This window comes from Cryptotermes secundus, unplaced genomic scaffold (assembly GCF_002891405.2).
Source record: "Cryptotermes secundus unplaced genomic scaffold, Csec_1.0 scaffold34, whole genome shotgun sequence".
NCBI classification, from domain to species: Eukaryota; Metazoa; Arthropoda; class Insecta; order Blattodea; family Kalotermitidae; genus Cryptotermes; species Cryptotermes secundus.
This window is the reverse complement of record NW_019725835.1, coordinates 4,021-31,696: the sequence shown is the minus strand read 5'-3', so window position 1 is coordinate 31,696 and position 27,676 is coordinate 4,021. Positions and strand designations below refer to the sequence as shown.

Sequence of the window (27,676 nt, the reverse complement as noted above, 5' to 3'; positions counted from 1 at the left end):
AAAATGGGTCTTAGAGAGATAGGATGGGATGGTATTGATTGGATTGATCTGGCTCAGGATAGTGACCAGTGGAGGGCTTTTGTGAATACGGTAATGACCTTCGGGTTCCATAAAATGCTGGGAAATTCTTGAGTAGCTGCAGAATTGAGGGCGCCTCAAGAAGGGCTCAGCTCCATGAGTAAGTAAGTAAGCATACACAGCCTGGTCCAGGGTCCGTGATGGAAGAATTGTTTCCAGCCACAGCTAGGTGACGGATTCCACCATATGATTTGTTAATTAAATTTAAGGTGCCGTGAAAGCCATGGTCAGGGCGACAGCACAGGCCAACCAAACGTTCTCCAGGGGCCTTACGATTTTAGAAGCCGGACATTTTACGAAGTTTGTGTTTTTTAAGTAAAAATGGATTTTGAGATGCTCAAAATCACGAAAATTTAGTTTGTATTCTTAGTTATTGTTAAGAAACTTAATATGGATGTATAAGAGCGTATTTCTGTTTCCTACCGCGCGGACCAAGCAGAGAACATTCAATATTATGAGTTTTATTCAGTACTCTTGCCAGTGGTATGGTAAAGAAGTGTACAATTGTTGCAGTAGAATTTTTCTGTACAGTTCTAATCCTTACTCCTAATAAGGAGCACCGATAGCTCAGTCGGTATAGCGGCAGACTACGGCTGGATGGGAAGGTTCCGGTTCCTTACAGGGACAAGATTTTTCTCTTTTCCATGTTGTCAAGATCAGCCTCCTATCAAAAAGGTACTGGGGGCTCTTTCCTGGGGTAAAGCTGCAGGGGCGTAAAGCTAACCATTCAGCTCCATCTAATGCCGAGGTCAAGAACGGTGGAGTTACACTTCCACTCCCCCATACGTCTTCATGGCATAATGTTTACTTGCCTAATTAATTAAGTACAGGAGCAACTTTACCTTTTACTCCAAATATTTTTAGGGTCGTAATAACGTAGAATACCTATTAAAATCGCACCATCTCTCTTTACGTTCGAGATATCTCGAGAGCTGATGAGAGGGGTTTCATGAAATGCGGCTGGAAATACTTTACTCCTAAACTAAGATGCTTTCTCTTTTGTATTCTAAAGAGAGAGCTCATGATATGTCAAGGGGAAATGAAACAGACAAAGCCTCCACAAATTGAGTTTTAAGGAAAAGTTAAAATGGACGGGTACAAAATATATGTTGAGTCTATAATCGCTCAACAGAACTTCAGCTTTTGAATGCCCTTCCATTCTTCAGCCCCTTCCTGGATAGTCCTAATAGCTGTGACTTTTCTCAGAGTTAGGGCAGGCTTTGTGGTGTTACCCATCCTATCTCTTCCGCACCATTATGCTGATTGGCAGGCGATTTAATGACGCTCTTTAAAATGTTGAGCTTAATAGTGAGTATGAAAATGTTCAGAATGGTGTAGGCTTGGCCAAGCACTGTTTCTACTGTCGTACCAGGAAATTTTTCGTGGGGGGGACATTTTTCTAGGAGTGGTAGGTAGAAATTACCGAAGAGGGTTGAAGTGACAGGAGGTTGGAGAAAACTGCACAATGAGGAGCTTCATAACTTGTACTCCTCTCCAAGTATAATTAGAATGATTAAGTTAAGGAGGATTAGATAGGCAGGACTTGCAGCACAAATGGGGAGAGGAGGAACGCATATAGGATAGTGGTGGGGGAGCCAGAATGAAAGAGACCATTAGGAAGACCAAGGCGTAGGTGAGAGGACAACATTAAAACGGATCTTAGAGAGATAGGATAGGATGGCATGGATTGGATTGATATGCCTTAGAATAGAAACCATTGGAGATCTCTTGTGAACACGGCAATGAACCTTCGGGTTCCATAATATGCTGGGAAATTCTTGAGTAGCTGCAGAATTGGCGGCTCCTGAAGAAGGGCTCAGCTCCATGAGTGAGGAAGTAAGTAAGTAAGTAAGTAAATAAGTAAGTAAGTAAGGTAGAAATTTCGCTTACACACTTAAGTTTCAGCCTTTTAAAATTCTTCTCACTGATTTCCCCAGAATATTCAGGATAGAAGAATCCTTTTTAACAATAATGTAATAGTTATTATGAATATTTTGTATATACAAGGCTTGAGGTGGGGCGGGATGCGGCGGGATGGTATCCCGGTTCTTTTCTAAATGGCTTAAAAGCATCCCGTTACTTCTTTGGCAGTAAATGCCTATGAATTAAAAGGGGAAAACCATCCCGGTTCTATTTTCATTCCACCTAAAGCAGTGTGTGTATATCTTTCTTTCCCTAAGCTTCCAAACGTAGCGCTAACCTTAATTCCAGCACAATAAACAAACGACTACTGTGCACGGGCACGCCGTCGCTGTGCTTTCCTGAGTCCCCACCAGATGCTCGTACCGTGAGCAAATTTCAGTGTTACCAACTTGCGCGCCGTGTGAGTTATGCATGGTGATCTGTTTTGATTTGACTGCCACTTATATATTCCTTGCAAAGAAACCTTAAAAACCTATTATACAAGGAGTGGATAAAAAGTAGTGGCAACAGTGCTTTAGCATGAAAGATGTGCGTTAGATGACACTAGAGCTTTCTGTAGCTGATAGCAGAAGTTCAGTTGAGCTAGTGCAGTGAGTGGCTTTGGTTATGTTTCATTGAGTTGCATTGTGCATCTTGAAGTGTAGGAGCCCAGTTCAAGCACCCTAACAACATGTTCACGAAACAAGGACAATGCTCCTGAATAAAAATTGAAGTTGCACAAGGTTGTAGTGCATAAAACTGTTATCGGGGACTGCTAAAAGCATGTGGTGATGCTGCTTTGCCATATCGCACAGTGGCACGATGGTTAAAATTTTTCTGTGAAGGGAGGGATGCCATTCAGGACGTCCCCATGTTGATAATCCCACAATTCAGCTTCTTGCTTCTTTGCTGGATGTCGATGGTCGATAGGCTGCTCAGGAGTTAGCTGCTGAGGTAGGCGTATTTCACATGACCGTGCTCCACATTCTGCACGATATTCTTGGATACCGCAAAATTGCAGCGCGTTGGGTACCCCATACAATGTCCGAGGTGCAACAATGGCAACGTTATGCAGTTGCACAGGCCTTGTTTAACCAGTACCAGAGGGAAGGTGACGACTTCCTTGGAAGGATCGTCACTCTGGACGAAACTTGGGCTCGCTCATACGAACCGCACTTGAAGCGACAATCAAATGAATGGAAGCATCCTGGCTCTCCTCGTCCAAAGAAAGTGCGCCCTACACAGAGTAATGTGAAGGCGATGTTCATTATGGCATATGACACTGATGGAGTGATACTGCACCACACTCTACCTCAATGACAGACAGTAAATGCTGCCTACTACTGAAATTTCCTGCGTAATCATCTTCGTCCAGCACTCAGGAGAAAGCGATGACACTTGTTGGCAATGAACCCCATCATCCTTCATGACAATGCAAGGGCTCACACTGCTGACACTGTCAAGGATCTCCTTCACCGCTGGCGATGGGAGATGCTGCAACATCCGCAATACTCACCCGATATGAGTCCGGGCGATGATGATCTCTTTGCCTAAATGAAAGAATCACTGCAAGGGACACGTTACAACACAAGAGAGGAGATTATTTGTGCTGTAGGGCGGTCAGTGCTGGACATCAACAGAAGTGAACACGCCAATGCTGTACGACGCCTTCCGCAAATTTGGCAGAAGGTAGTACACATGGGGGACGATTATATTGAAGGAATGTGTGTTTACCTCAGGTAATAAAGTCATTTCAGAAGTATAGAGGTGTTGCCACTACTTTTTATCTCACCTTTGTATATTAACTTGTTTTCCTTAGTGATTTGTTTGTTGTTTTTCTGAGTTCAATACAAGATTCAATAGAAAAGCAACATGATTCTTCTACATGTATGGATTAGTTTGAAAATATAATTTTCAAATTTTATTTTTTTCTATAATCTATAATTAAAATATATTATTCACTCTTAAATGCCTAAGCTATAAATCAAACAAGAACAAAACAACCAAGTTTACCTTGTTTTCTCTTTTAAAACATTTAACTGTTAATTGAAACATTACACTTCTTGTAGGTATGAAGAAATCCACAGTGGGCAGCACTTGTCAGTGTCGAGGAACTGTGATGTGGTAATCCAAGGACTTATTCACCTCATCACTCTCCTATTGGTTGATCTGCAGAAAGGACTGGATTATTACAACACTCTGTTTGAAACGTAAGTAAAATCAGGCTGGGAAAAAGGAGTTGTGTTCTGATAATAAAAGGGTTAATCAAACGCTCTTAGCGTAGTAATCCACTGTTATCTGTCATGTGGGGGGGATGAGGTCTCCTGGCTACCTGAATCTGCCAGTCACAGGAGAGGAACTCTTACAGGAAACCAATACATAGTCAAAACAATTGCGCTTCAGTTCTTCCGTGAGAGTCATCCTAGTTGACATAGTGGATTAATAAATAAAAGATTGTATATATACATGTATGCTGTAATGTGATCACAAATTCAATTATCTCCTGCTGTAATAGCAGTTGTATGAGGGAGAATGATTTGTAGTGCATCTGATGGTGGCTGAGAGAACTACTAGATGATGTGAACATGTGTGCATTGTAACTTTCTTCATGAATACGTTTACGAAAATAATAATTTCTGTTTGAAATATTTGCCTTTTGGTTGATAATTCTGAGAGGTTACTGTAATTGAATGTGTGTGATAGATCAGCGAGTTTCTTCATTGTTTTTTAAGTAATTCAGTTCAATTCATGTTATTTACATGCAATAACTTAACAGCACAGTGGCCAATTACAAAGTTAGCACGAGTATATAAAGGTACAGAAAAATAATTAAACAAAATACAAATATGACAAATAAATCTGTGAACATAAATCTAAAGAAGACTTAAATATACGAACTCGTATACATACATTAGGAATTATGAATTACTATGAATGTTGCTAATACTATTAGCAACTAGATACTAAGATAAGACAACTGGGAGTGATAGCATAAAATTAATAACAAGTCTAATAAATTAATACCAATTACATAAGAAAATTAAAGTTAAAATTAAAATTAAAGGTATACACATTTGTAGTTAATGAAACACTAATCCAATAACACTGTAAAAGGTTTGGTACATGCTTGTAAAATATGATTCAGAGAAACCGCTCCATCTGCAAATATGTCGAGATCTTTACCCACCACATTGGTAGCAAGGGCACACCGAGAAGAGGGACAGTGCCTTTTTGAGGGACAAACGCTAAAAGTAGAGAAGTCTTGAAGATGGCAAGTAGGAACATGAAGACTAGCAATATCCAGAAGGGAGGAGCAGGATTTAAGGCCACGATAAACCTGAATGAAGAAGAGTGCATCAAGAAGATGTCTACGCAGACTTAGAGGGTGCAACCTTAGTCTCTCTAAGGCAGATGTATAACTATAGGAGCTATGATAGTAATCGTAGGTAATATAATGCTAAAGAATTATGGCAGCAAAGTCCCTGTTCCTACCAGTACGTAGTATATTGTGTAGCAGAAGTATTTACATTTGCATTAAACAACTCTTGACTCTTATTCTCTTTTGGTTATGCTTGCAGGACAAATGGTGTTCCTTATTTTAGTGTTATATACAAGCAGTTGGAGAAGATGGTAGGTACCTTAATGTGATTTATACTGAGTTAAAGATTTTAAAGAATCTCACGTTAAATAATAACTGCTTCAAATTCTGGGAAATATTTTCAGCTATATCTCATCTGATATTTGATTATACTCTGTTAAGAATTGTAGGTATACCACGGCAACATGAATTAAATTATTAGTAATGCTACATTCTCTACAATATGCAATCTTTTTTTCTTCACTCTTTTCAAGTTTCAATCTGTCAATTTATATCATACATTCAAGTAGTATTTCAAATATTTCCTATTAAATACCTATTTCATACAATATGTCATGTATTTGCTTATCCAGGAAACTATCAAAACTCTTAATTAAATGAAATATAAAGGAAATTTGTGTTTAGTAGTTTTGAAAGTTTAAAAGCTCTGCTGTGACTGATATAAAACTCTATTAAATCAGTATTTATACAAGCAAAGAACAATACATGCAACATGGTGTTAATTGTATTAGACTTACAGTGATATGCACTAATTCTTTGAAGAGACAAACCATGTCCTTAAAAAGAAATACTGCTTTTGAAAGTAAAAATAATGCAAGAACACCTACCTCAGGATTTATATTGGTGTGTTGTTTTCAGGGAAGGTCTATATTACATTCTACAAGTTGTTCAAATTTATATTGAATCTTATTTTAACAGTGTTATATGTATGCCTTGTTGATGTTTTATGTACCCCTGACCCAAATTTTGAATGTGAAGGTCTTATTTTTTCTGTTGTGCAAAAATATATTCATCAGTCCATCTTGTCTGTGCTCACTTCATCCATTACATTTCTTGTCTTCTTGTGGTAATGTAGGTAAAGTTGCCATTGTGCCTGAACATTGTTTCATAGTGTGAAAAAGGGGAAGAGGTAATGCATCCTACATACTACACCTCAGCACTGAGGTCAGTGGTCTCGCCTCTTTACCACATGAAGGCGCCTACAGTGCTCACTGGACAGCTGCCTGGGTGTTCAAAGTACCTGAGAAGATCGTTTCCCAGTACCACTTTTTGCACCAAGATTTTACTTAATCCCATTTCAACAATTCTTTATATGAAATAAATTATTAATGTGACTATATAGATAGCTGAGAATATTCTCAATAGGAACAAAAATTAACTAATAAAGGAAAATTGTTTGCATTATTTCAGTACTTTCATTAAGTCAGAAGTTATATCTGTTCTTTTCTTAATGTGGAATAATATATGGAAGAAAATGTCTTTGCTGGTGCTGTCACAATGTTATTAACTGACAAGAATTTAAACTCAACTTCTTTTCATGCTAGAAATTACAAATGGATTTCCCTAAAATTTAATCTGAATATCCACAGTGGAAGGCTAGTGTCTAATTGCCTGAGCTATGGGGTTTATATACCCCCATTATATATATATACAGGTGCATGCCATATAAACCCTGCATCCCCTGAATATGGCTTTGCCTTAAATAGCAGTCCAGTGCAATCTATTATCACTTAACAATCTTCATACATGAGGTTTTCTGTCAAATGTTAGGATGAAGTGAAAACATACTAAGCACAGTGTATGTCCCTCTGAAGTTTGCCCTTTTGTTGTGAAAGTGTTAGTAGTTAAATCAACAACACAATCTTATTGCTGTTCCCAGTTGGCGGAAGATGTGGGCAAAGAGCTGGAATTTTTTGAGGTATACAGAATGCGAACAAACACAGTTTAGCTTCAATGCCACACCTCACACAGAGAGCTCACAAATAGAAGATGCAATAGCTTTAGAAAGTTCATGATACAAAAATTGCTGCTGCATTATTTCTTTGCTGCCTATGTACTGTATTGGCTTGAATATAATGTTTATCCCAATTATTCAGAAAGCTTAAAAATGAAGAAAAAATATATGTATTATATTCAGTCAAATACAGAAATCACTTTGGTTGCTGTTATATTGTTTGCTGGTTGCATGTAGGTGGATTTGTTGTATCTGCACTGCATCTTGGTAAGTTCATTCTTCCCTGTGGTGACAGTTATTTTACTTAATTATTTATAATAAAATCCTTGAGAGTTATTTATATAGACAGGGAGGCATTCACTGGATAGTTTTGTAATAAAGACTGGAAGGCTCTGTTTCTACTGTAGCTTACATTTGTCAGCTTAGGTTTTAAGCTTTGTAGTTGAATAATTCAGTTTTAGTTTTCTGATCCCTTCATTTTAATGTCATGGTGAATGTGATTAGCAAACGGATAAATTTATGAACAATATATCACATGAAACAGGAATAGTGGCAAGAAAGTGACCATGGTTTCTCAACATGAAGCCAAATCTTTACTTTTCGCTGTGTATCAGGCTGCAGTGTAAGGTAAAGTTGTCCCTGTGCTTAACTAATTAAGCACTACGCCATGAAGGTGTATGGCAGAGTGGATGTGTAGGTCCACATTTTCTTGACCTCAGCACTAGCTGGAGAAATTTCAGACTCTTCAGTATTTAAATGAAAATAAACAGAACTGCTCTCTCAGTTTGTTAAGCAGTTAAGAAAACCTGAACATAACTCAGTGGCATAACCAACTGTAGAAACAGAGCACTTAGAGGCTTACATTTAAGCCACTTAAGACTATATATATTGATGCCCTGGAGTATTCACTGGAGAAGAATAAATATTAAAAAAGAACATTAATTCTTAAATTAATATTTTTATGCCTTTTTGTTTCCATTTCGATTTTCTTTCTTCCAAATATCTTGGGCTGGGGGCCCAGATGTCTGGCTTGCCCCTCTCTGCCAGCTCCCACATCTCTTTGGCATCGAACCTTTTTATATAAATAGTTCTCAAGAGTTTGGTGGTATCATATTTTGTGGAGTGTTACATTACCTTCCCTTCAGTACTGGATTGTAATGCATTAAACATTCCACTGCTGTATTCTGCACATACTGAAAAATCTGCACAGCTGGTCTTTCCTTTGTAAGTATTTATACCAATATTCAGATGCTACAGGCATCTTCTTGAGCATTTACTTGTTCAACTTACATTCTTTGAATCTATTGCTAAAATTCAATCTTTCACAGATAATAATGTGAATGTATTTGGAGTTGGTATTCAGAATGGAACTGAATAAATAAAAGAAACTGATATGTTTCAGTTGGGATGGCAGAGGGTACACATATTCAGTTTGATAACTCAGTCTGACATATAGAAGCATTAATGAAGCACTATTTTAATGCATTATTAATCTTGAATGATTTAAATTTCAATGGGGAAATTGAATTCTGCTTCAATCATAAACCTCAATTAAATTTTTTTAAATTAACTTAGTTACATAACTGTGGCATGACACTCTGTCAGGTGGAAAATGGAGGGGACTGTCGCTAGTTCTGAAGATAACCTGCAAATATTTTGGAATAAGCAGTTCTCCAGTGTTTTGGAAACTGTTACTCTTTCACTGTTGGCACTGATTGATCCCTGATGAAGATGATGACAGTGACAGTTCCTGAAATTGAAATCCATTCCATCTTGAGATGGCTGGCTACCCGAGGAGATTTAATTGCATATACTTGCCATGAAAGCTTATTTTATATAATGTTAGATTGAGCATTGTCTGTGGTTGTAAATAAATGTGATATATACAGTACTGAGCAGGTTGATGCAGTGACAAAGCACAAGATTTGTATTTGGTAGGTGCTCAGTTCAAATCTCAGCCAGGAAGTCGGCTGTCCCGACTGAGACTTTTCATGATTTTCATCACTCCATCCAGGCAAATGCCTAGTGTTGTGCCCTGATAGGGGGCATGGACTGTACTCACCCCCTATCGGACGTCCGTGGATATCTCTTAACCTACGTTATGGAAAGCATGCTTCACTAGGAGGGTCACAAAAACTCGAGTTGTCCAAACAACAACAAAAATGAAATATATATAATAAAATTGAAACACTTATACACCTTTACCGTCTAAAACACATTAAACCACCAAAATAATGTAACCCAAAAGTTCTACTAAGCCATCAGTGACCCGACCACAGACAAGTACTCACCCGCGCTAAACATGAAGCACAGGAAGAGCAATGGCGCCATCCCAAGGTCTTCCGCAGGCACACTTTGCTTTTTCTCGTTCGTTTCTGGCAACTGCTAGAAACAGAGTGCCTGAAACGGCCTCTTTTCTCAATTCCAAGATTCAGATTTTTTTCAATTGCGAAAGCTGCGTGTGCGAAATCCCTGAGGTCGGCATCTTGCCGGACATGCCTTGTCGCGCTAAGCGAAACCTGACCGGGTCTTTCCGCTGATGCTTAAACAGTCTTTTCTAAAAACAATTCGATCGACTGCCAAGGAATGCGAAGAGTCAGCCGCGGTTCTGTCTCCTTGCCTTCCGGCCAGCCGTCTAACATTTCAACCTAAACACACAATCTTACAAAAATTATCCCTAATAACTAATGAAATGGGCTCAACACTAGATAGTACCTTGATTAGGCCATGGCTTCTTTCTACTTCAGTATTCAGAGATATTTATACCACAAAAAGAAAGTTATACACTGTATTTAGGGAGTTGGCTGTTTATTGAATACACGTCAACGTTGAGCAAAGACAAACACAATATTGCAATACTGATACAACCATGTGATGTTCCCAGATATAACTTTAGCTTGAAGGTCTCACAAAGATTACTAAGGTAAAGGTAAACTTGACCCTGTGTTTAACTAATTGAGCACTGTGCCCTGAAGATGCAAGTTGGAGTGGATGTATAGACCAATGTTTTCTTGACCTCGGCACTAGTTGGAGGTGAGTGGTAAGCTTTACGCTCCGGCCGCTTTCCCCCCCCCCCTGGTACCCACTGGATAGGAGGCTGGGTGGGACCCAGGCATAGAGAAGTGAAAATCCTTGCCCCCACCTATACTTGAACTAACCAAGATTATTATAGAAATCCAAATTGAAAATGTGTAAATGAAAAATGTTTGTAAGATCTGTGGGTTCAGGAATAAAAAGCTGATATAAATTGCGCATGGGAAAGAGCTATTCTTACTTCATACTGTGAAAGGTAGCTGTGCTTTTTTCACTTGCATGCCCGGAATGTGAGTTATTTGAATTATTATAAATTTTATTCTGAGAAGAAATATAATTACCCAGTAACATACCTACATAAGTAAGAACTGAGGTTTTCACTGCAGTAACTATGAACAATGCCGTCTTCTTATACCCTGAAGATGGAGCTGATACGTTCCTCCAAAATGTCGGTTAACACAATATCTACACGGCGCCAAATCCCAGAAGACGGCATTCTTCAACATAACTACAGTTTTGCTGTATTTTAGCGTCCTGTTGCACTGATTCGTATCCATAATGTGTATATATTTACCGTCTTTTAGTGCATACAATTTCACTTGTCGCTTCACACTACATATTTCGGCATCATTCTGCCATCCTCAGGTGTATCAATCATGTTAAACCATTGCACTGCCTGCCATCAATTGTCCATTTATAAAATGATGTAAAATGTGTGTTTGATGTTGTTCAATAATAAAATTTATATATTAAAACTTGTTAAGATCTATCATCTTACATGTCGTATATCAAACTCGTGTGTAATGCCATTCATCCGCTATGGGAGTCGTTCTTATGTTTTAATTGTGTATACAAGTATACCGTGTCTTATGATGTGTCTTTCTTATGTGGCTGCGTGCATTGTATTGCTGGACGTGTGTGTCAAGCACATACATCCAGCAATACAACGCATGCAGCCACATAAGAAAGACACAGTATATACACAATCACTAGTTTTATCGTTTATCTTTTGTATGAAATTAAAGCTGGTAGCTTTCTATTTGGGGTTTGAGGGTGCATTAAAAGTAATAAGGGTTATGTAAATTTACTACAATTAATATATTCAATCAAGACTGGCCAACTAGTGTTTTCCATCAATTTTAAATTATTTAATGAAACCAATATAAAATGAAAGTGTCTCAGTAAAATTAAAGAGAACAATTTCTTACTTTTTTCTATTCTAAATTTTAAAGAAAATGAAATTCAGATATGTAGAGTCTATACTTCATAAGGACGGATAAATCATTACTACATTGTTGAATGAGAACTTTGGTAGGAATTTCTTTCTCACAAAATTTTTCATTCCTTCAATATTGTTTATGTGTAAGGGAATAAAACACCGTGCCTACACATGGCTGTAACAAATTTCGTTATTTGTTTCTGTGCTTTAATTAAGAGAAACAAATTGTTCTCACTTCTTTCCTCTTTAGAGACAAATAAGTTGCATTTTATTGAAAACCTACATTGAATTAGTGTTGGTACAGTCAGTCCTTACATGTATACAACCCTATAAATACAATGTAACTATAACATAATTTCATTTATACATCTTTCAGACTGAAGTAAAATCTAATGTAATAAAATAAATGAATGTATCCTTCTGTCCTGTTTAATTATGGACTTGATAAAGATTCTGTGCTTTCCTCTTCTAGAATGCATTGGCTTGAATTTCAACAATATTTTGCATGTAACTTAACCGTTAACTATTATTAATGCAAGCAATACTGCACACAAGTCTCTACTATTCATGTAATGTGTTATGGGAAATACTGTTTAACATTATTTTTTATTGATGATGCAGATTGATGGAGACATTGGACCACAGGTGACAGCTCTCTGCATTCAAATGCAGTCAATGGATCTTGGGGCTATGGTAGAAGATGTGACCCTCCCTCAAGAAGCTGAAGTGGCAACACCCATTTTTGAGTTGTATCTTGCCATGCAAGAAATGGTCAGGTTGGTATACTTGCTGCCAACTAACAAATTAAATTAACGCGGTGAAATAAAGATCTTCTTGGGAAACTGACAATCACATAATTAGTCAAATCCCCTCTCTTTTATGGAACCCAAAGATTCATTACCATGTTCACAAGTCTGCAACTGGTCGCTACCCTGAGCCAGATGAATCTTGGCATTTGTTGTGAGATGCCACAGAAGTTTGTTAAAACATGGCAGAATGCACAACCTCCTGATTTCCAGTTGATAGCCTGTGATTAGCGCTAATTTTCCCCTAATTCATCGAATACAGAATGTACCAAAACAAAACCATTATTGCATTGTATATCACTGTTCCTTACTTACTCATGGACCTGAGCCTTTCTGAAGGAGCTGCCAATTCTGCAGCTACTCAAGAATTTCTCAGCATTTTATGGAACCCGAAGGTTCATTACCATGTTCACAAGAGCCCTTCACTGGTCCCTATCCTGAGCCACATCACTCCAATCAATACCATCTCATCCTATCTCTCTAAGATCCATTTTTATATTGTCCACCCACCTACACCTTGGTCTTCCCAGTGGTCTCTTTTCTTCTGGCTTTCCCACTAATATCCTATACACATTCCTCGTCTCCCCCATTCGTGCTACATGCCCTGCCCACCTCATCCTCCTTGACCTGATCATTCTAATTGTACTTGGAGAAGAGTGAAAGTTATGAAGCTCCTCATTATGCAGTTATCTCCAATCTCCTGTCACTTCATCTCTCTTCAGTNAGTTCGATCTCCCCTTAATTTCCTCCTGAATCAGGTTTCGATCTGTTATCGTTGTTCCCAAATATCTGAATTGTGCCACATTTTCAAAACATCTGTTTACTGTCTTTATATCATGATTTTGCCCAGCATTTTGGTGATGAGACACCAACACACACACACACACACATATATATATATATACATACATACATACATATATCACTGTTCCACAGAAACTAAATGTAAATGGATAACTTGGCAGTAAAATGATGTGATTTTACAGCAGTTGTTGAAACATAATTCATATTGAAATAAGAAGCATAGGTACTCCTGTAATTTATTTGCCATGGTTTCATGAACAGCAATCCATTTTTAAGACCTCCAGTGTATGTTTCTGCTTTAAGTTTATCACAGTTAAATGTTACATAAGCATTCATATCTGGATAATGTTGCAGCAACAGTCTTTCACTGATTAATCACATGCTTAATCATATCATGTGGACAGAATTTGTACATACTCTATGGGGTCTGTGAGATAAAATTATTCCTTATCACTAACCTTCATATGATTGGCTTCATACAGTAAGTGTCCGTTTGTTTGATGTGAAGTTAGATTCATATTGTATACATTTCTATCCAGACAATTTACAAAATCATATCAAAATGCCCTGATGATGACATTAAACCAATGTTTGAAACTTTTATAACTGATTTTACTTTTGTGATATTAAGTGAAATACATTGAAACATACTCTGTAGTGAACAGGAACAATTTGATATGTGTTCCAGTTTCCGGGAACACTTGCCAGTTCCAGACCAGAAGGCGCTTGCTATCAACCTCTACTATGAATGGTTTGAACCAGCTGTTGATAGGTGGCTAGATGTGGCCAAGTTCAAGGTTTGTCTGTGTGTTTGGCCAGGTAGGGGAGCAGTAAAGCAATCATTAAGGCATCAACTGAATGACTTGTCCACTTAACCACAAAATACAAATTTGTGTAACATATCAGTAGAGTAAAAGAAGACACAAAGATTAAGATCCTGGGACATGGATTGTCTCCAGGCATAGGATACCAATTTCAGCAGCTTTTCTGATACAATTTTCACCATAGCTTCCAAGGAATGTGCTAACCAAATTTCATTTTTATTGGTAAATTATTGAGTGAGTTATAATTATTGGTATTTCTTTATTGAATTACCCAGCAATTAAAATATATGATTTCTTTAATTGCTCTGTTAAAGAATGTTTGTGTAGTTTAAAAGGAAAGGTTATTGTTTCTTGTAGGCTGTTCACCGCATTCACAAGGCAGCAGAGCTCAACAGGGTGTGTACAGGTGACCTGATTGTAAAACACAGCACTCTGGCTGTTGATGCTACAGCTTGTTTCCACCAGATCAAAGAGTTCTGGAGGCAGCTGGCCTGGCCTGACCTTGTTGGCTCCTACAATTTTGTGCTGAAGATTATTGATGTGAGGAAAAGACAGTACTTAATAAATACAATTTTGTATACATAAATATACATAAGTAAATAAATTTTGTATACATATAAATACATTTTGTAAAATTAAATTATGCAAGAGTAACATACTGAGAGAAATCATACAGCTGAGATATTCTAAACTTATTCTCAAGATTTCTTTTTCAGTCAATTCAAATATTGGTGTAAGAAAGTTTTAACTATATAGATACAAATATGGCTATGAAATTGTTAATATACATTTTTATTTATGTATAATATTACCGGTACTTTCAGTGTATTACCAGTGCTGCTGTGTATTATGCAGACCTGACTCACCAGAAGCTGCAGGACTCTGGATACTATGAGGACACAGCACCATTCAAAATCAGTGATGAGGTCTGTTTGTGCTTCTATAAACCTGGAATTTTCATTTCTGAATTAAGGGCATGAAATGTCATGTATTGGGGGTCTGTGTGATGAATAATAATGGGTTCTGGATATGATGATTTGGATTTATTGGCACTTCTTTTCAATTACAACCAATTATACGAACTCCTTCTGAATGACATCTGTCTGATGAATCTCTACGAAGAATCTCTTGACTGCCTTGAATGCACAAATGAACTCCCTTTTATAGCTAGCACACAGCCCAAATAGATATATAATTAATAATATAAAAGAAGATTTTCAGATACTGTGACAAAAATGGTCATTGATGGCATAATTCTTAAAACAGTTTTATTTAATAGTTGCATGATATGTTTATATTACTGATAATTAATGGTCACATTGATGTGAATGAAAGATTAACAGGAATTAACTTTCTTTCAATAAAAAGCCAAAATGATTAAAAAAATAGAGTTTGTGAAATTTGTTGTCCCTACAGTCGTGCTGCCCTATGCAGTCATTTAGTTCATTTGTGCTGTTTCTGTAGTCCCATGCAGTGATACATAATATTATAATGTTACAATACATACTGCAGCTCAGAGCAAGCAGAGCAATATGCAGGGAATAAGTATGAATACATGAGTGAATGATGGAGTGCAGATGGAGGATGAGATTATGTGTGCATTGTACAATGAATGGTATGGTGCTACAGATGTGCGTGACAGTGAATGACTTGGAGTACGTGCGCCGCTCGTTGTCGGTTCTGGGAGCTGAGCTGCACGTGGAGACTGTTTTGGAGGCAGTGGAAGCGGCAATTGGGGATGCAGGCAGACAGCAGTGGAGGCAGGCTCTATATGCCATGCTAGAGGGTGCCATCAACCAGCTAGAAGCAAGAGCACTTCAGGTTATCAACAAGGTGGCTGCTAAGGTGAGTCACCACTTGTCACGAAGAAGGCTACGTTTTTGGAGATACCGCCTTCTTGGATGAGATGCCGTGTAGTTTGGTAGATTTGTTTTAACTTTTTGGATGAATCTGCTGCCTCAATCTTTAGGGTAGTTGAATCTTGGCTGCCCTGACAGAGGGTTTGGGACATTCCTAAGCTCTTCAGGGTGAATGGTGCAATAGTACCTAGAAGCAGGCCATGAAAGTAGTGTTCATATCCTAGCAGTTCAACAATCATGATGATTTTCACTGTATTCAGTGTTATATAACATCTTCTGTTGAATTGCTGTCATTGTTTAATACAAGAATGAATGAGCACTATCTCTCACCTCATTGGCTACACTACTGTGTCACATATTTTGCACTATATCGTTCCTATGGCTGTTGTAGCAAGAACTTCTGTTGAAACAGGATCTTCATCACTGTCTTGTAGTTTCCTAGTTTGAATCGCACCCCAGAGAAAAGCAGCCCTGACTGAGGATTTTTGTGCCTCTCCTTGTGCCCCTCAGGCACATGCCAGGATAGTCCTATTAATTAGGTCATAACCACTCCCTTACATATCCTTTCCATATTATTATTTAATAATAATGCTACCATGTGAAATATATACAGCATCATTAAGCAAATCAAAGATAAACGGATCTTCATCTTTGTCATGTCACTCCCTATTTATTTGACTAGTAGTCACCACAGCATTCTTATTTAAAGGAATAGTGCCTTCTGTAAATTTTTTCATGTTATTATTTATGAAATCTTGATGATATATGACCGATATTATTAAATAAAGTGATGATTAATTTGATATGTTTCATTCTGGTCCGTCACACTAACAATATTATAAAAAAATAAACAATTCCATCCAATCCCACTGGACGGAATTGTTTTATTTTTTATAATAACGATTAATTGTTTAGATATCATGAGGTATGCTAGCAACTAAAGATATTAGTGGTCATTATGTAAATAATTTTGATAAGGATGTTTATTAAAAATATTTTGCATACTGTATCTTATGCTTTACTGATATTCTCAGATGAGACCTGCGCTTAAGAAAGCGATGTTCCATCTGGCATGGTCACCTGATTCTCTACCAACACCTGATGCGATCTCCCCCTTGTTGGAATACCTTGATGCACATTTAGTCAACCTTAATGCTGCCCTCCTGCCTCGCAATTTTGAACGAGTCCTTGCTGATGTATGGGATGTCTCGTTGCTTGAACTGGGGCAGCAAATGGATGGGAATGCTGGGGTAAGGCGGGAATATAATTGGATAAATATCTGTCTGGATTTTGGTAAACAGATTTTCTAGTTAGGTTAAAGGAGTGAGCTACCCAGATGCCCAGTAATGTCTGCCAGGGAGCACAGCGGTTTCTGATATGAAGGAGTCAAACAGTAAGAAGTTGCAGAGAGCCATGTTGTAAGAACTTTAATTTGCAGAATTCATAGGAAATTGATTCTTCATAGAAGAGGGAATTGAATTGAATTTATTTACATTCTATAAATCCTAAGCAGGTTAGTACCTAAATTAGAGTAATTAGAAAGCATGCATGAATACTTTCTTAGAACAAATTTAGCGATGTGAGCAGTGGATAAGCAGACTGCACCAGTTCTTGAAGCCTCACATGCATAATTCACACATGACTGCTTAAGTGGGAACTGAAATCTGTGTGTTCATGACATTAATTTTATCGCATTTATAGACAGATTGCTAAGTCACTGTAATCAGTTGAAGGTCCTTAGTACTTGTATGTGCTGATGTTTCTATGTGGTGATTTACTTGTAAATATATTTTTATTTATTTATTGTAAAACATCATATTCTCCTAAGGAAACTTCTTAAAGAAAACTTACAAGAAACACTACTTTTTGGATGGTTCTCTTGTGTTATTCAAAATATATGGTACATAGAAAGATAAATCATTAGGAGGAAGACAGAATAAGATGTGAAAGTTACTTCATTATCAGTGTACATTTAAAAACATTTGGGAAAGGAAAAAGTCAGGTGTATGAGTGTGGGGAAATATTTTCAAAATATTGTAAGTTGAACAGGAGGTACAGGTATTACAAAGGTATTAGAAAGAACAAAGATAAGTAAATAGAACTTTCTTAGTATGAGAAATATTCTTTAATAAAAATCTTTGTCTCCAACAGGAGAAAATGTCAATGTTCTACGAACGTTTGTATGAGGCCCTGGAGATTCTAGTGGACTTCTTTCATGCTGATCAGAAGGGCTTGTCAATGGAGTCCCTAAAGACAGGTGAGACAGATATTTTCAACAATTTATCACACTTATAGATCGTAAGTTTAATGACTGCCTAAAACGATTCCTGTATTAGTTATCACTGAACGTTTTATAAAGCATGGTCTTATAGGGATATATTTCTGCATCAGAATCAAACTGTAAAATTAAAATTGCAATGACCACAAATAGAAATGCAGACGGAACAATTAATTACAACCCTGTTTACTATAGAATTTCAATCATGTTTCACACAATGTGTAAATGTTAATAGTTCATATGCTTCGCATCTGATTGCAGTGACGTACTGGAGCGTGGAGCAGAGATTGCAGTATCATAAGACTGATACAGAACATCTCATATCACTGTACTATCAACAGCGTCTTCAGGATCAGCTCAGTACAGAAGTTACAGAGTATGGGGTTCTCTCAGTCCGGGCATACTTCAACCATGACTCTTTGTGTGTCGAGGTTCTCAATGCAAGGGATGTTATTCCTTTGGATCCCAATGGTAAGTGCACTGCTTCACATACTTGGGAATGGTGATAAAGAAATTTATGTTGTTATTTTAACAGCAAACTATGGTGCATACTTAACGATGGCATAAATTCATGCTTCATAACGCTACACATATCCTAATATCATAACAAATTTAATGTTTGTTTCTGCCACAAATGTGCAACATGATTGGAAAGAAGATTTAAACAAAGAAGAAATATTAATATTCTGTCATATCTGTGTTAGAAGATTTCACTCTCTAAAATGTACCCATTCCCAATAAAATAAAGTGGCCAACCTGAGTAGCTGAGCGATCTAAGGCATGTACTGTCTTCACTCGCTAGAAAGCTGGGATCATGGGTTCGAATCCCACACAAGGCATGGATGTTTGGTACATGTATATGTCTATTCTGTGTTTATGTCTATAAAATAATCATGAAACTGAAAATCATGGGCCAGAGCCCAAAGGGGCCTGTAGAGCCAATGAAAAAGAAATAATAAAATAAAGTGCTCAACGAAAAATAATAGAAAGAAAATATATCCATCCATTTGTAGACAATTTTATTAACAATAAATTTGAATGTTGCCCACCATTACAAATTTGAAGTGCATGATTTGAAGCTTTCATGGCAACTGTATGCAGTACAATCTTCTTGGGCAATCAGCAATGTGAACATGGAGTCAGTATTCAACATTTATGTCACCATCATCAGGGGATGATATGACGAGTGATGGAACCAAACATTGTATTTGTAACCAAAAGTTATGTTCTTTGAGCCCAATGATTAGCTGAATATCTGTTTTACTTATTTCTATCAGAGAAATGAAGTACAAAATTGGTATGGTGAATGAAACAAAGAAAAGTATTTATGTCTGCAATAAATTAACATCATGACTGTAGATGTATGCAGAGTTCCAAACAGTACATTTATAAAACATATGTACACTTCTGGGTGCACAGTCCCACACTTGTAATTTGTGCCCTGAAACGATCAAGGACCAAAAAGTCTAATTATCATTGAAGATAATTAAAAATGATCTCTATTGTTTTTCATAGGTTTTAGTGACCCTTTTGTGATCATTGAGCTGTTACCAAGGAAAGTCTTTCCACATTGTTCTGAACAGCGAACTAATGTGCAGAAGAAAACATTGAATCCGATGTTTGATGAGTGTTTTGAATTGTAAGTATATAAATCAGCAAAAGGAACAAATGTACCAGCTTACTGGTCCTGCTGAACATGTTTATCCAATATGTAACTGAGTACCATGGTTACCACAGTTACCACTGGCACTTCTCACTGCCCCTGTGCAACTTCATTGATGCATTATAATTCACACTTCAGAAATATTAATCTCTTTCTAGTGTTCGAACACTGCATGTTTTGGCCCAAGTAGCCATCATGAGGCATAAAAGTGGTAGAAGAAACTGCTGCCCTGTTGTCATGGTGCTACACTTTCCATTTTAAATGTGTGAACTACTTATAAAATATTTTAAAATCATTTGTTATTATGTGTTGTGTGTCTGGTGTTTATTTTGTTGATGTGTTGCTTTTGCTTTGGTGCTGTGTGTAGCTGTTCTGAATACGGTGCTGCAGAATATTATTGTCGCATGTAAGCAGGTACACATGACAAAAATTATGAGTTCTGTTTCAGATGATTGGATTTATTGGCAATTCATTTACAGTCTCTCTTAATTACAGTTAATACAGTGCTGTTGCAGATTTACACACACACTAGGATTCTCCATATTCACTAGTCAACTCCTGGAAATAGATCTCAACACAGAAACTAGAACTTCAAATCACTATGAAGTCTTCTTGCCATTTCTTGTTCAATCTCCCTGGAACCTCAGAACTCAACTAAGAACTCTTCTGGACTCTGGACTCTTGACTCTTCTCAGCTACAAGCGGACTTGTGTTATATAGCTGCGGCATGGACAAAGCAGAAAACACAGTTCTACTGTTGCATAACACAGACCACATAGAAACCACTAGTCACATGATAGCTAAGCACTGTTGGGATGTGGTATCATTGCTCCTGTGTGGAAGTGTTTTTACCAAGCCATTGCCTAGAAGCAGGTTGCATAACCCCATTGTTCCATTGTTGCATGTGTATTACTTAGAAACAGCTGTTTCTGTGTCTCAACCACTCTTGCATGGAGCAAGTATGTCACATTATTAATTTTTGTGTTCATATTTCAAATTTCTTGGAATAAATGGTTTGAAGCTTAATGCATGCAGCTAGAGATGGAACACACTACAGGTGGGCAACTTTATGTGTTAGAAAATCAGGAGGAATTTAAAGAAGAAGATTGTAATAAAATTAGTATAGCTTGCAATTTAACTAATAGGTTTGCTTCTTCATAAATATAACAGGACACATAACAACAGCACAGATACCAAGAGAAATAAAAAGGGCCAAAATGAACTATCCAAAAAGAAATACTTCAAGTATAAAGTAATTTTCTGTGAAGTAGAATTCTTACTAGACACAACAGCATTTGATTTAAATATTAATTTAAAACAGGGATTTGGATATCAGCTTCAGATGAATATTTAATTGAAATCCAGAACATTAACTGCAGGATAGATGTATAGTTTCAATTGTGAAATATGGTTTAAGTACTACTCCTTTTCCCTGTTCTAAATTAATTAAGCACCAATTAATTAATTAAAGAATAATTTAATTAACATTTTGATGACAAAATGACAGTGAATTAGCAGTCAACAGTCTAATTGACGTGTGGTATAATGTACCATTGCAGTTCAGTGACGTCAGAACAATGTAAGTCCGATGGAGCAATGATCCTATTCACAGTGATGGACCATGATGTTCTGACAGCCAATGACTTTGCTGGTGAGGCATTTCTGTCACTTCACAACATCCCAGGTGTCGATGACAACAATACAAGCATAGACAATTTTCATGGCCTGAAAACAGTGGACCTTTGTCTCATGCACCAGAAAAACAGGAGTAAGTTCATAGCATTGTAGAGGTATTACTAAGTATTAAATAGGAGTAAGTTGATAGTATCAAAATTATATTATTGGATCATTTAAAACTTGCTATCATGCTACTGTGTCAATCATTGTTACAGTTATTAATGCTGTGGCCTTTTATTAAGATTATCTTTTTCATACTTAGTACAGAGTAGGTATAATGGGAAAAATAAAACAAAAATGATGATGATGGTCATAAGTAATTAATAGAAAGTTGAATATAATAGAACTCATTTTACTGATAATCAGCATTAAATTGTCATTGCAGGCAGAAGAATTTATTTAGTTTCTTAAAGGAAAATGAATAGTTCATAACACTTTTCTCCCCTACCCCCTTAATCCCCATATACCCCTCATGATATTGCACCTCACAGATTATATGTCTGAACCATGGTCTTATAATTCTAGGAGGGAATCCTATCAGAGTCCTTGCTTTTAACTTAATCTATTCAGTTTCTTCCATATTTCCAAAAGTTTGTGACAATGATATATTAATATGGTTATTGTTTTTCTGGACATTATCCATCTTCCTGTTTTTCAATTAAACAGACTACGTTTTGGAGAACAGATTCTATCTCAGTCTTCAAGTGAAACCCACTCATATGGACCCAATCAATATAGTCTACCTCCAGACATCAGCACCAACACAAGATATATAAACCAAGCACAGCACAAACCATCTACAAGAGTTAAGACCAACATCAAAACATACCAAAAAAAACTCCACAAGTATGAAGCTTAGCACTTATGTCCATGCACTATTTCGTGGCTTGTTGTTCTTAAAATCAGAGCACTATCAAAATAAAAGTCATCACTAAAGAGACAAATTCTTTGTGTGGTACCAACATAAAAACAAAATGTTCACACATAATCGATTATAATACATCTGAAGATGGAGACAGAATCTGGTCTCCAAAATTTTGTGTGTTTTAAATAAAATACAGGACAATGGATAATGTCCGCAAACACAATAATTTTATTCTTCCATACTGCTCTATAAAACGTTATTGCTCAAATTTGTAATTCTATCATTATTTCTTTATTTCTTTTATGTTCTCAAATATTTATATATACTATAAACTTCATAAAATACATTTCCTCCTTTGGTCCATGCTTTACTCCACCTAATAAAAGTAGCCTATTACATGCTTTAGAAATTTCAATCCTTATGTATCTTGAAATTCCTGATAGATTGAAAGATTGGTGTATTCATATTCAAGATATTTATGGGGCTTTTTCTTAACTTCCCTTCCTTGTTTTTTTAAGAAATGATAGTGTAATCACATCTGTTTGTCCATGTCTCTATCCTCTTCTCAACCCCAAGTTACTCTGGAGCTGAGAGTTTCCATTTTGTTTACTTCAGATCATCCAATTCTTCAAACTTTGGAGACTCGTACTGGTGATAAGATGGCTCAAGATTTTGTGAAGAAACAGAAGTTACGAATTAGCAACTCATAGTGACAACACTTCATTTATATATGTACATGTGCTGGTATCCTTGGACTGCAGCTCCATGGAATCTTTCTGACTGGATTAGTAAGGATGCCAATAAGCACCCTATATGTCTGTCCTGGGACATTGGTCCAAACCTCTCAGTCTTCAAAACAATCATGTTATTTTTCTCAAGCATCAAATTAGAATGCAAATTCATATATAGTATTATATAATAGCATTTTATGAGAGTGCATGAAAACTTGAATCTGAAGTCCATTTATTCAAGTTATTTGCCTTCAAATGTTTGTCAATTTGCAGTTTGATGTGTTAGCGCCAAAATATCAATGTAGCACGTAAAAGGAGAGGTTGAATATCTCTGGATAAAATTTATAATATTTTTCATTTCATACTTTTATTGTAATATAGCTACTAAATCGTGATATAAAGAAACTGGTATGTCTTTTGATGATATGTGTATTACAAAAATGCAGTCATAGAGGTTATTTATACTTCAAGCTAAAAGTAATTTGCTCTACATATTTTGGTACAGAATAAAAACCATATTGATTAAACCCTTGTGTACAACTTAAAGGAAGTGAAGTTTCCTTGTGCATAAGGCATATAGAAGGTAGTTGAAGTTTACACTAGATAGAATTATCAGCTTCATGCTCTGGCCACATATCCCTAGTGAATGAGCCTCCAGTACCCACTGGAGAGTAAATGGGGTAGTATAGACATGGTGGCAAACAGGGAAATCCTTACTACTTTTGAGAATTGAACCCCAGTTGTCCAGACAATTTGAAGTTTATGAGGTGGTCATCATTAATATTGTGGTCTTCTATTTTGTGATAGTGTTTAGTTTGGTAAGTGAGTACCAATATTTTACTGCCTCTATCATCTGGGTAAAAGATGGAGAAAGTTGTTATAGGCAAGGGATCTAGTGCAGTTTCATTCAACAGAAGGGAGATTCAGGATGAGATGGAAGGCATTTGACTTTATGAAACATCGGTACTTAGCTGTCAGGCTACATGATGTCATAACCCAGAAGTCCAGAATATGAAACTGGCCCATATGAGTACTAACATCGAGAACTTCATTAACCCCAAGCATCCAGACCCCCACTGGGTCCATTGCATTCCCCCGGAATTCTTTGGGCTCTTAAGGAGCCTCAAACTTTGCTAGATCCAAACCCCTCTATACTGATCCCCTCTTAATATCCATGAGCCCTATCCATGAAGTCAGAGATCTTAGATTTATTCCCAACTTGGTCATTGACATAATGCTCTGTTCTCTTGGACTGCTGGCAACAGGCTGTTCCAACCACAACGTGAAGGGAGAGCAATCCAGACCTTAAGTGATAACTTTATTTTTCTGCAAAATCATAGCTCATGAGTGGCCTCAGAATTATGTTTCAATGACCAACAGGGTGGTCATTCTATGAGTCAGTATGAGTGGGTAGCTTTTTGGCCTTCCACTACAATTGCTAGTCATGCTCGTTTGTACACAAGAGGTTAATGATAACTGAAGACAGAGCTGAAGATAATATTGTCAAATGTCTACATATAGAATTCTCTCTCACATCAACATTGATGGATTTATATATTTCTGTACTTGACATGATAGAAATGGAAACAAACAGGAAGATGTTGGATTTGAGCCTCTCATAGCCATTGCTATGAGGAATGCTGTATTCTGGGAACTTGTGCCGTGTAGACCAGTACAAGTTCATGAACATTTCTGAGGAATATTACTTCCTCCATTTTCAGGGTCAAAGAATAAGCTGAGCAAGCCTATGTCTGGCTAATTGCTTGCTTGGCTTGCTCTTTGACCCTGAAAATGGAAGCAGTATACTTAACATCTTCTATTTGCATTTGTTAACCATTTTCTCATATTATGACTTAAGAATTTTATTAATAGTATTCTACTCTTATTACTTTTTTGTTTATTTCAGTAAGAAATGTTCATGTTATAACAAAATGCAATGATAATTGGTATAGATGATCTCCCCACATTTAACCTAGCACATTGACCATAGTTTGCTCCTGATGTCTTATAAAATTACTGATTGTTCCATTTCTGTCACACTCTTCTTAAAGAATGACCCAGCAGTATGATGTTCAGCATAGCAAAAGAGGATATGAAGATTTATCTTTCCACCTTCAGCTATTTACTGTTTTCCTTCTTCAATAACAACTTGAACATTACTTTTTAAATGCTTATTCAGTGTTGCCATTGTACATTTAAAAATAAAAATGTTACTTTAAATTACCCTGTTACTTCAAGGTATGGTGTATGCAAGTAATATTGGTACAATATCTAATTTATATCAGTTGTCCAGTTGTATCTTTCTTGAATGCTTGTTGAATGGCATAACTTTCTCACTGCAGATATTTACAAGTTTTTTGGGATGTTGTTTGTTTGTGTCCAAGATGGTTCTTTATATTTAAATTAACCTTTTTACTGCATAAGATTCGAGATTCTCATGGCAGTGACTATGAAGACTGCTGTATTTTTGTGATGTCAGGCCATGTACTTTGGCTTCTCGTCTGTCCTGAAAGTGAAGGCATCAGGTTCCTCCAAAATCTACCAAAGTATAAAGTGTCACTTTGCAGAAGACTGTTATCTTCAACCTTAAAGTCAAGCCCAATTGTAGAGGTTCTGTTATTATTCTTTGAGGAAGAAGGGGTAAAAGTTTACTGAATAGAAGAGAAGGTTTGTGACCGAGGTAAGCAGATGAAAATGTTGGTCTAATATTATGCATACTAGTGACATCTCCTGAAATACATGCAATAGGACATCATCACCTGGTCATTAGCCACAGCCTATAATATCAGACCCAACACAACCTGCTCCTTGTCTCACTCACCAGCAGCAAGAAGGTTAATAACTACAGTTTGTCTCTAGCTGTATAATAAATTCAAATTAGTTCTTTTGATTTAATAAACACTGTCCCCCCATCCCCCCTTCCATTGTTACAAGCGTTCAGGTTATGGAATTTTGTTCTTATGGAAATTATAAAGTGGGACCATAAAATTAATGACACAGACCATATATTTGCCCTTACAGAAATTTAGGATAAATATAAACATTTTCACCCCAAATTAATCTTTTTTTTTTTAAGAAGTAATTTTTAAGTGATGTGAATTTGCTGGGGGATACAGGAGGATAAGTAGCTAGTTTGGGCTGTCCCATGGGCATGCATCAATAATGTAGGTGACTGACTGCTAATGTTGTTGCTTTTCCCATTTTCTTTAAGGTTCTGCTGAGTATTACTCTTATGTAAAATGTCTGGAAAGGGGCAAGCAGATTCCAGTCCAAATAGTTTTAATTGTAATTGTATCTATATAGTCTGTACCTAATATTAAACTGTGTTTTTATTACAACTATGGACCAGAGAAATTTCTGTAGGAACACATATCCACCCAGAACATGGGAGTTAATGGAAAAATAGGCGTTTCATTATGAAATTTCGTTATATGGACACATTTTTGAGAACAGATCCATTCTGTAATGGGGAGGAGGGTGCTGTATTTTGTAATATATTGTCATGAGTTGGGTATGTCACGCAACAAGTAACTTCGCGTAGCCCTTGGATTTAGCGAACACATCCATTCTTGCACACTCGAATACAAATAGTATCACTTCAAATGCATTCTGCAACAGCTATCTTCCAACTGTCTCTGCCTGTGGCTGGATCCCAACTGTCTCGTTCGTACATACATGTCTGGCTCTGCCTCCAACACGTGACAATATGTTACTACAAGAATTATAATAAATAGTTGATGGTTGAAATAATTAAGTTAATCTTCAGGATAACAATTTCTGATGGAACCACAGGAAACATAAGCAGAAAGTCTGTCTTATCTAAGCTTATATTAAACGTGAATTTCAAAGTATTTGCTGTGCATAATATGTATGTAATAAATTCCTAATCAACAATAATTGTTGGTACATATTTAAAGAAATATTTTGCCATGTAAATAAATGTTTTTACAGAATGTATGCAAACTGTTTTCTGGAATTTTTCCATGCAAGTGAGAATTATGAAAGGAAATCTAAATGTCTTGATTAAATTCAGTGACATTGTCTCAGACAATCAACTGTGTCAGTATGAAATTAAACTCTGGCATTTCAAGGAATGTCCTGTCCATTATTTTTAATATCAGTCATGGCTGATAATTTGACAAGTCTACATTGCAAGAGTGATGATTTCTTATTTTATGACTTGTGTTAAATTATTGTTTGATTTGAATAATAGTAAGTTGTAAAGAAATAATGACTGGAGAAAAACTAAGGTATTTATCTGAAATATTCTGTCTACAAACGTATTACTGCAGAATATTTGAAGCAAAATTAACAGAGACTGAAGTAAATTTATACCATTCCCCTTAATTAAACAGTGAACCCCAGACAGGATGATATGGGACTTTCACATTAGTTGTCTGATCATTTTTGCCTGTTATAAGAATGATATGAACATACCCACTAATAACTGCTTTCATTTTGTCATAAAAAGCTTCCATAAATATTTTCTACATTAAAAATAAATTAAGGAGAATCATGTATAAAGATGTATTACAAATTCATCATGGAATTGCTGCAATGGCTGTTCATGTCCCACTGCAGAGGCCCAATAACCAGTTCATGTT

At 36.6% G+C, this 27,676-nt stretch overlaps 1 protein-coding gene across 3 annotated transcripts in view; it reads left to right on the top strand.

Moving 5' to 3' along the window:
* Nucleotides 1-25,605, top strand: part of LOC111863495 (BAI1-associated protein 3) — a 214,944-nt gene extending 189,339 nt beyond the window's left edge. For 2 of the 3 annotated variants that reach the window (XM_023849845.1, XM_033751087.1), the window contains exons 14-27: nucleotides 4,050-4,190; nucleotides 5,559-5,610; nucleotides 7,239-7,277; nucleotides 12,187-12,341; nucleotides 13,864-13,972; nucleotides 14,357-14,539; nucleotides 14,824-14,925; nucleotides 15,629-15,844; nucleotides 16,893-17,108; nucleotides 18,010-18,115; nucleotides 18,398-18,607; nucleotides 19,652-19,775; nucleotides 21,359-21,567; nucleotides 22,957-25,605. In XM_023849845.1, the coding sequence (XP_023705613.1) occupies nucleotides 4,050-4,190; nucleotides 5,559-5,610; nucleotides 7,239-7,277; nucleotides 12,187-12,341; nucleotides 13,864-13,972; nucleotides 14,357-14,539; nucleotides 14,824-14,925; nucleotides 15,629-15,844; nucleotides 16,893-17,108; nucleotides 18,010-18,115; nucleotides 18,398-18,607; nucleotides 19,652-19,775; nucleotides 21,359-21,567; nucleotides 22,957-23,051 (1,957 nt within the window). In that variant the 3' untranslated portion in view covers nucleotides 23,052-25,605. The remainder of the gene's footprint in view (nucleotides 1-4,049; nucleotides 4,191-5,558; nucleotides 5,611-7,238; nucleotides 7,278-12,186; nucleotides 12,342-13,863; nucleotides 13,973-14,356; nucleotides 14,540-14,823; nucleotides 14,926-15,628; nucleotides 15,845-16,892; nucleotides 17,109-18,009; nucleotides 18,116-18,397; nucleotides 18,608-19,651; nucleotides 19,776-21,358; nucleotides 21,568-22,956) is intronic. The other variant, XM_033751088.1, reaches the window with a different exon arrangement.
* Nucleotides 25,606-27,676: the final 2,071 nt, after the last annotated feature.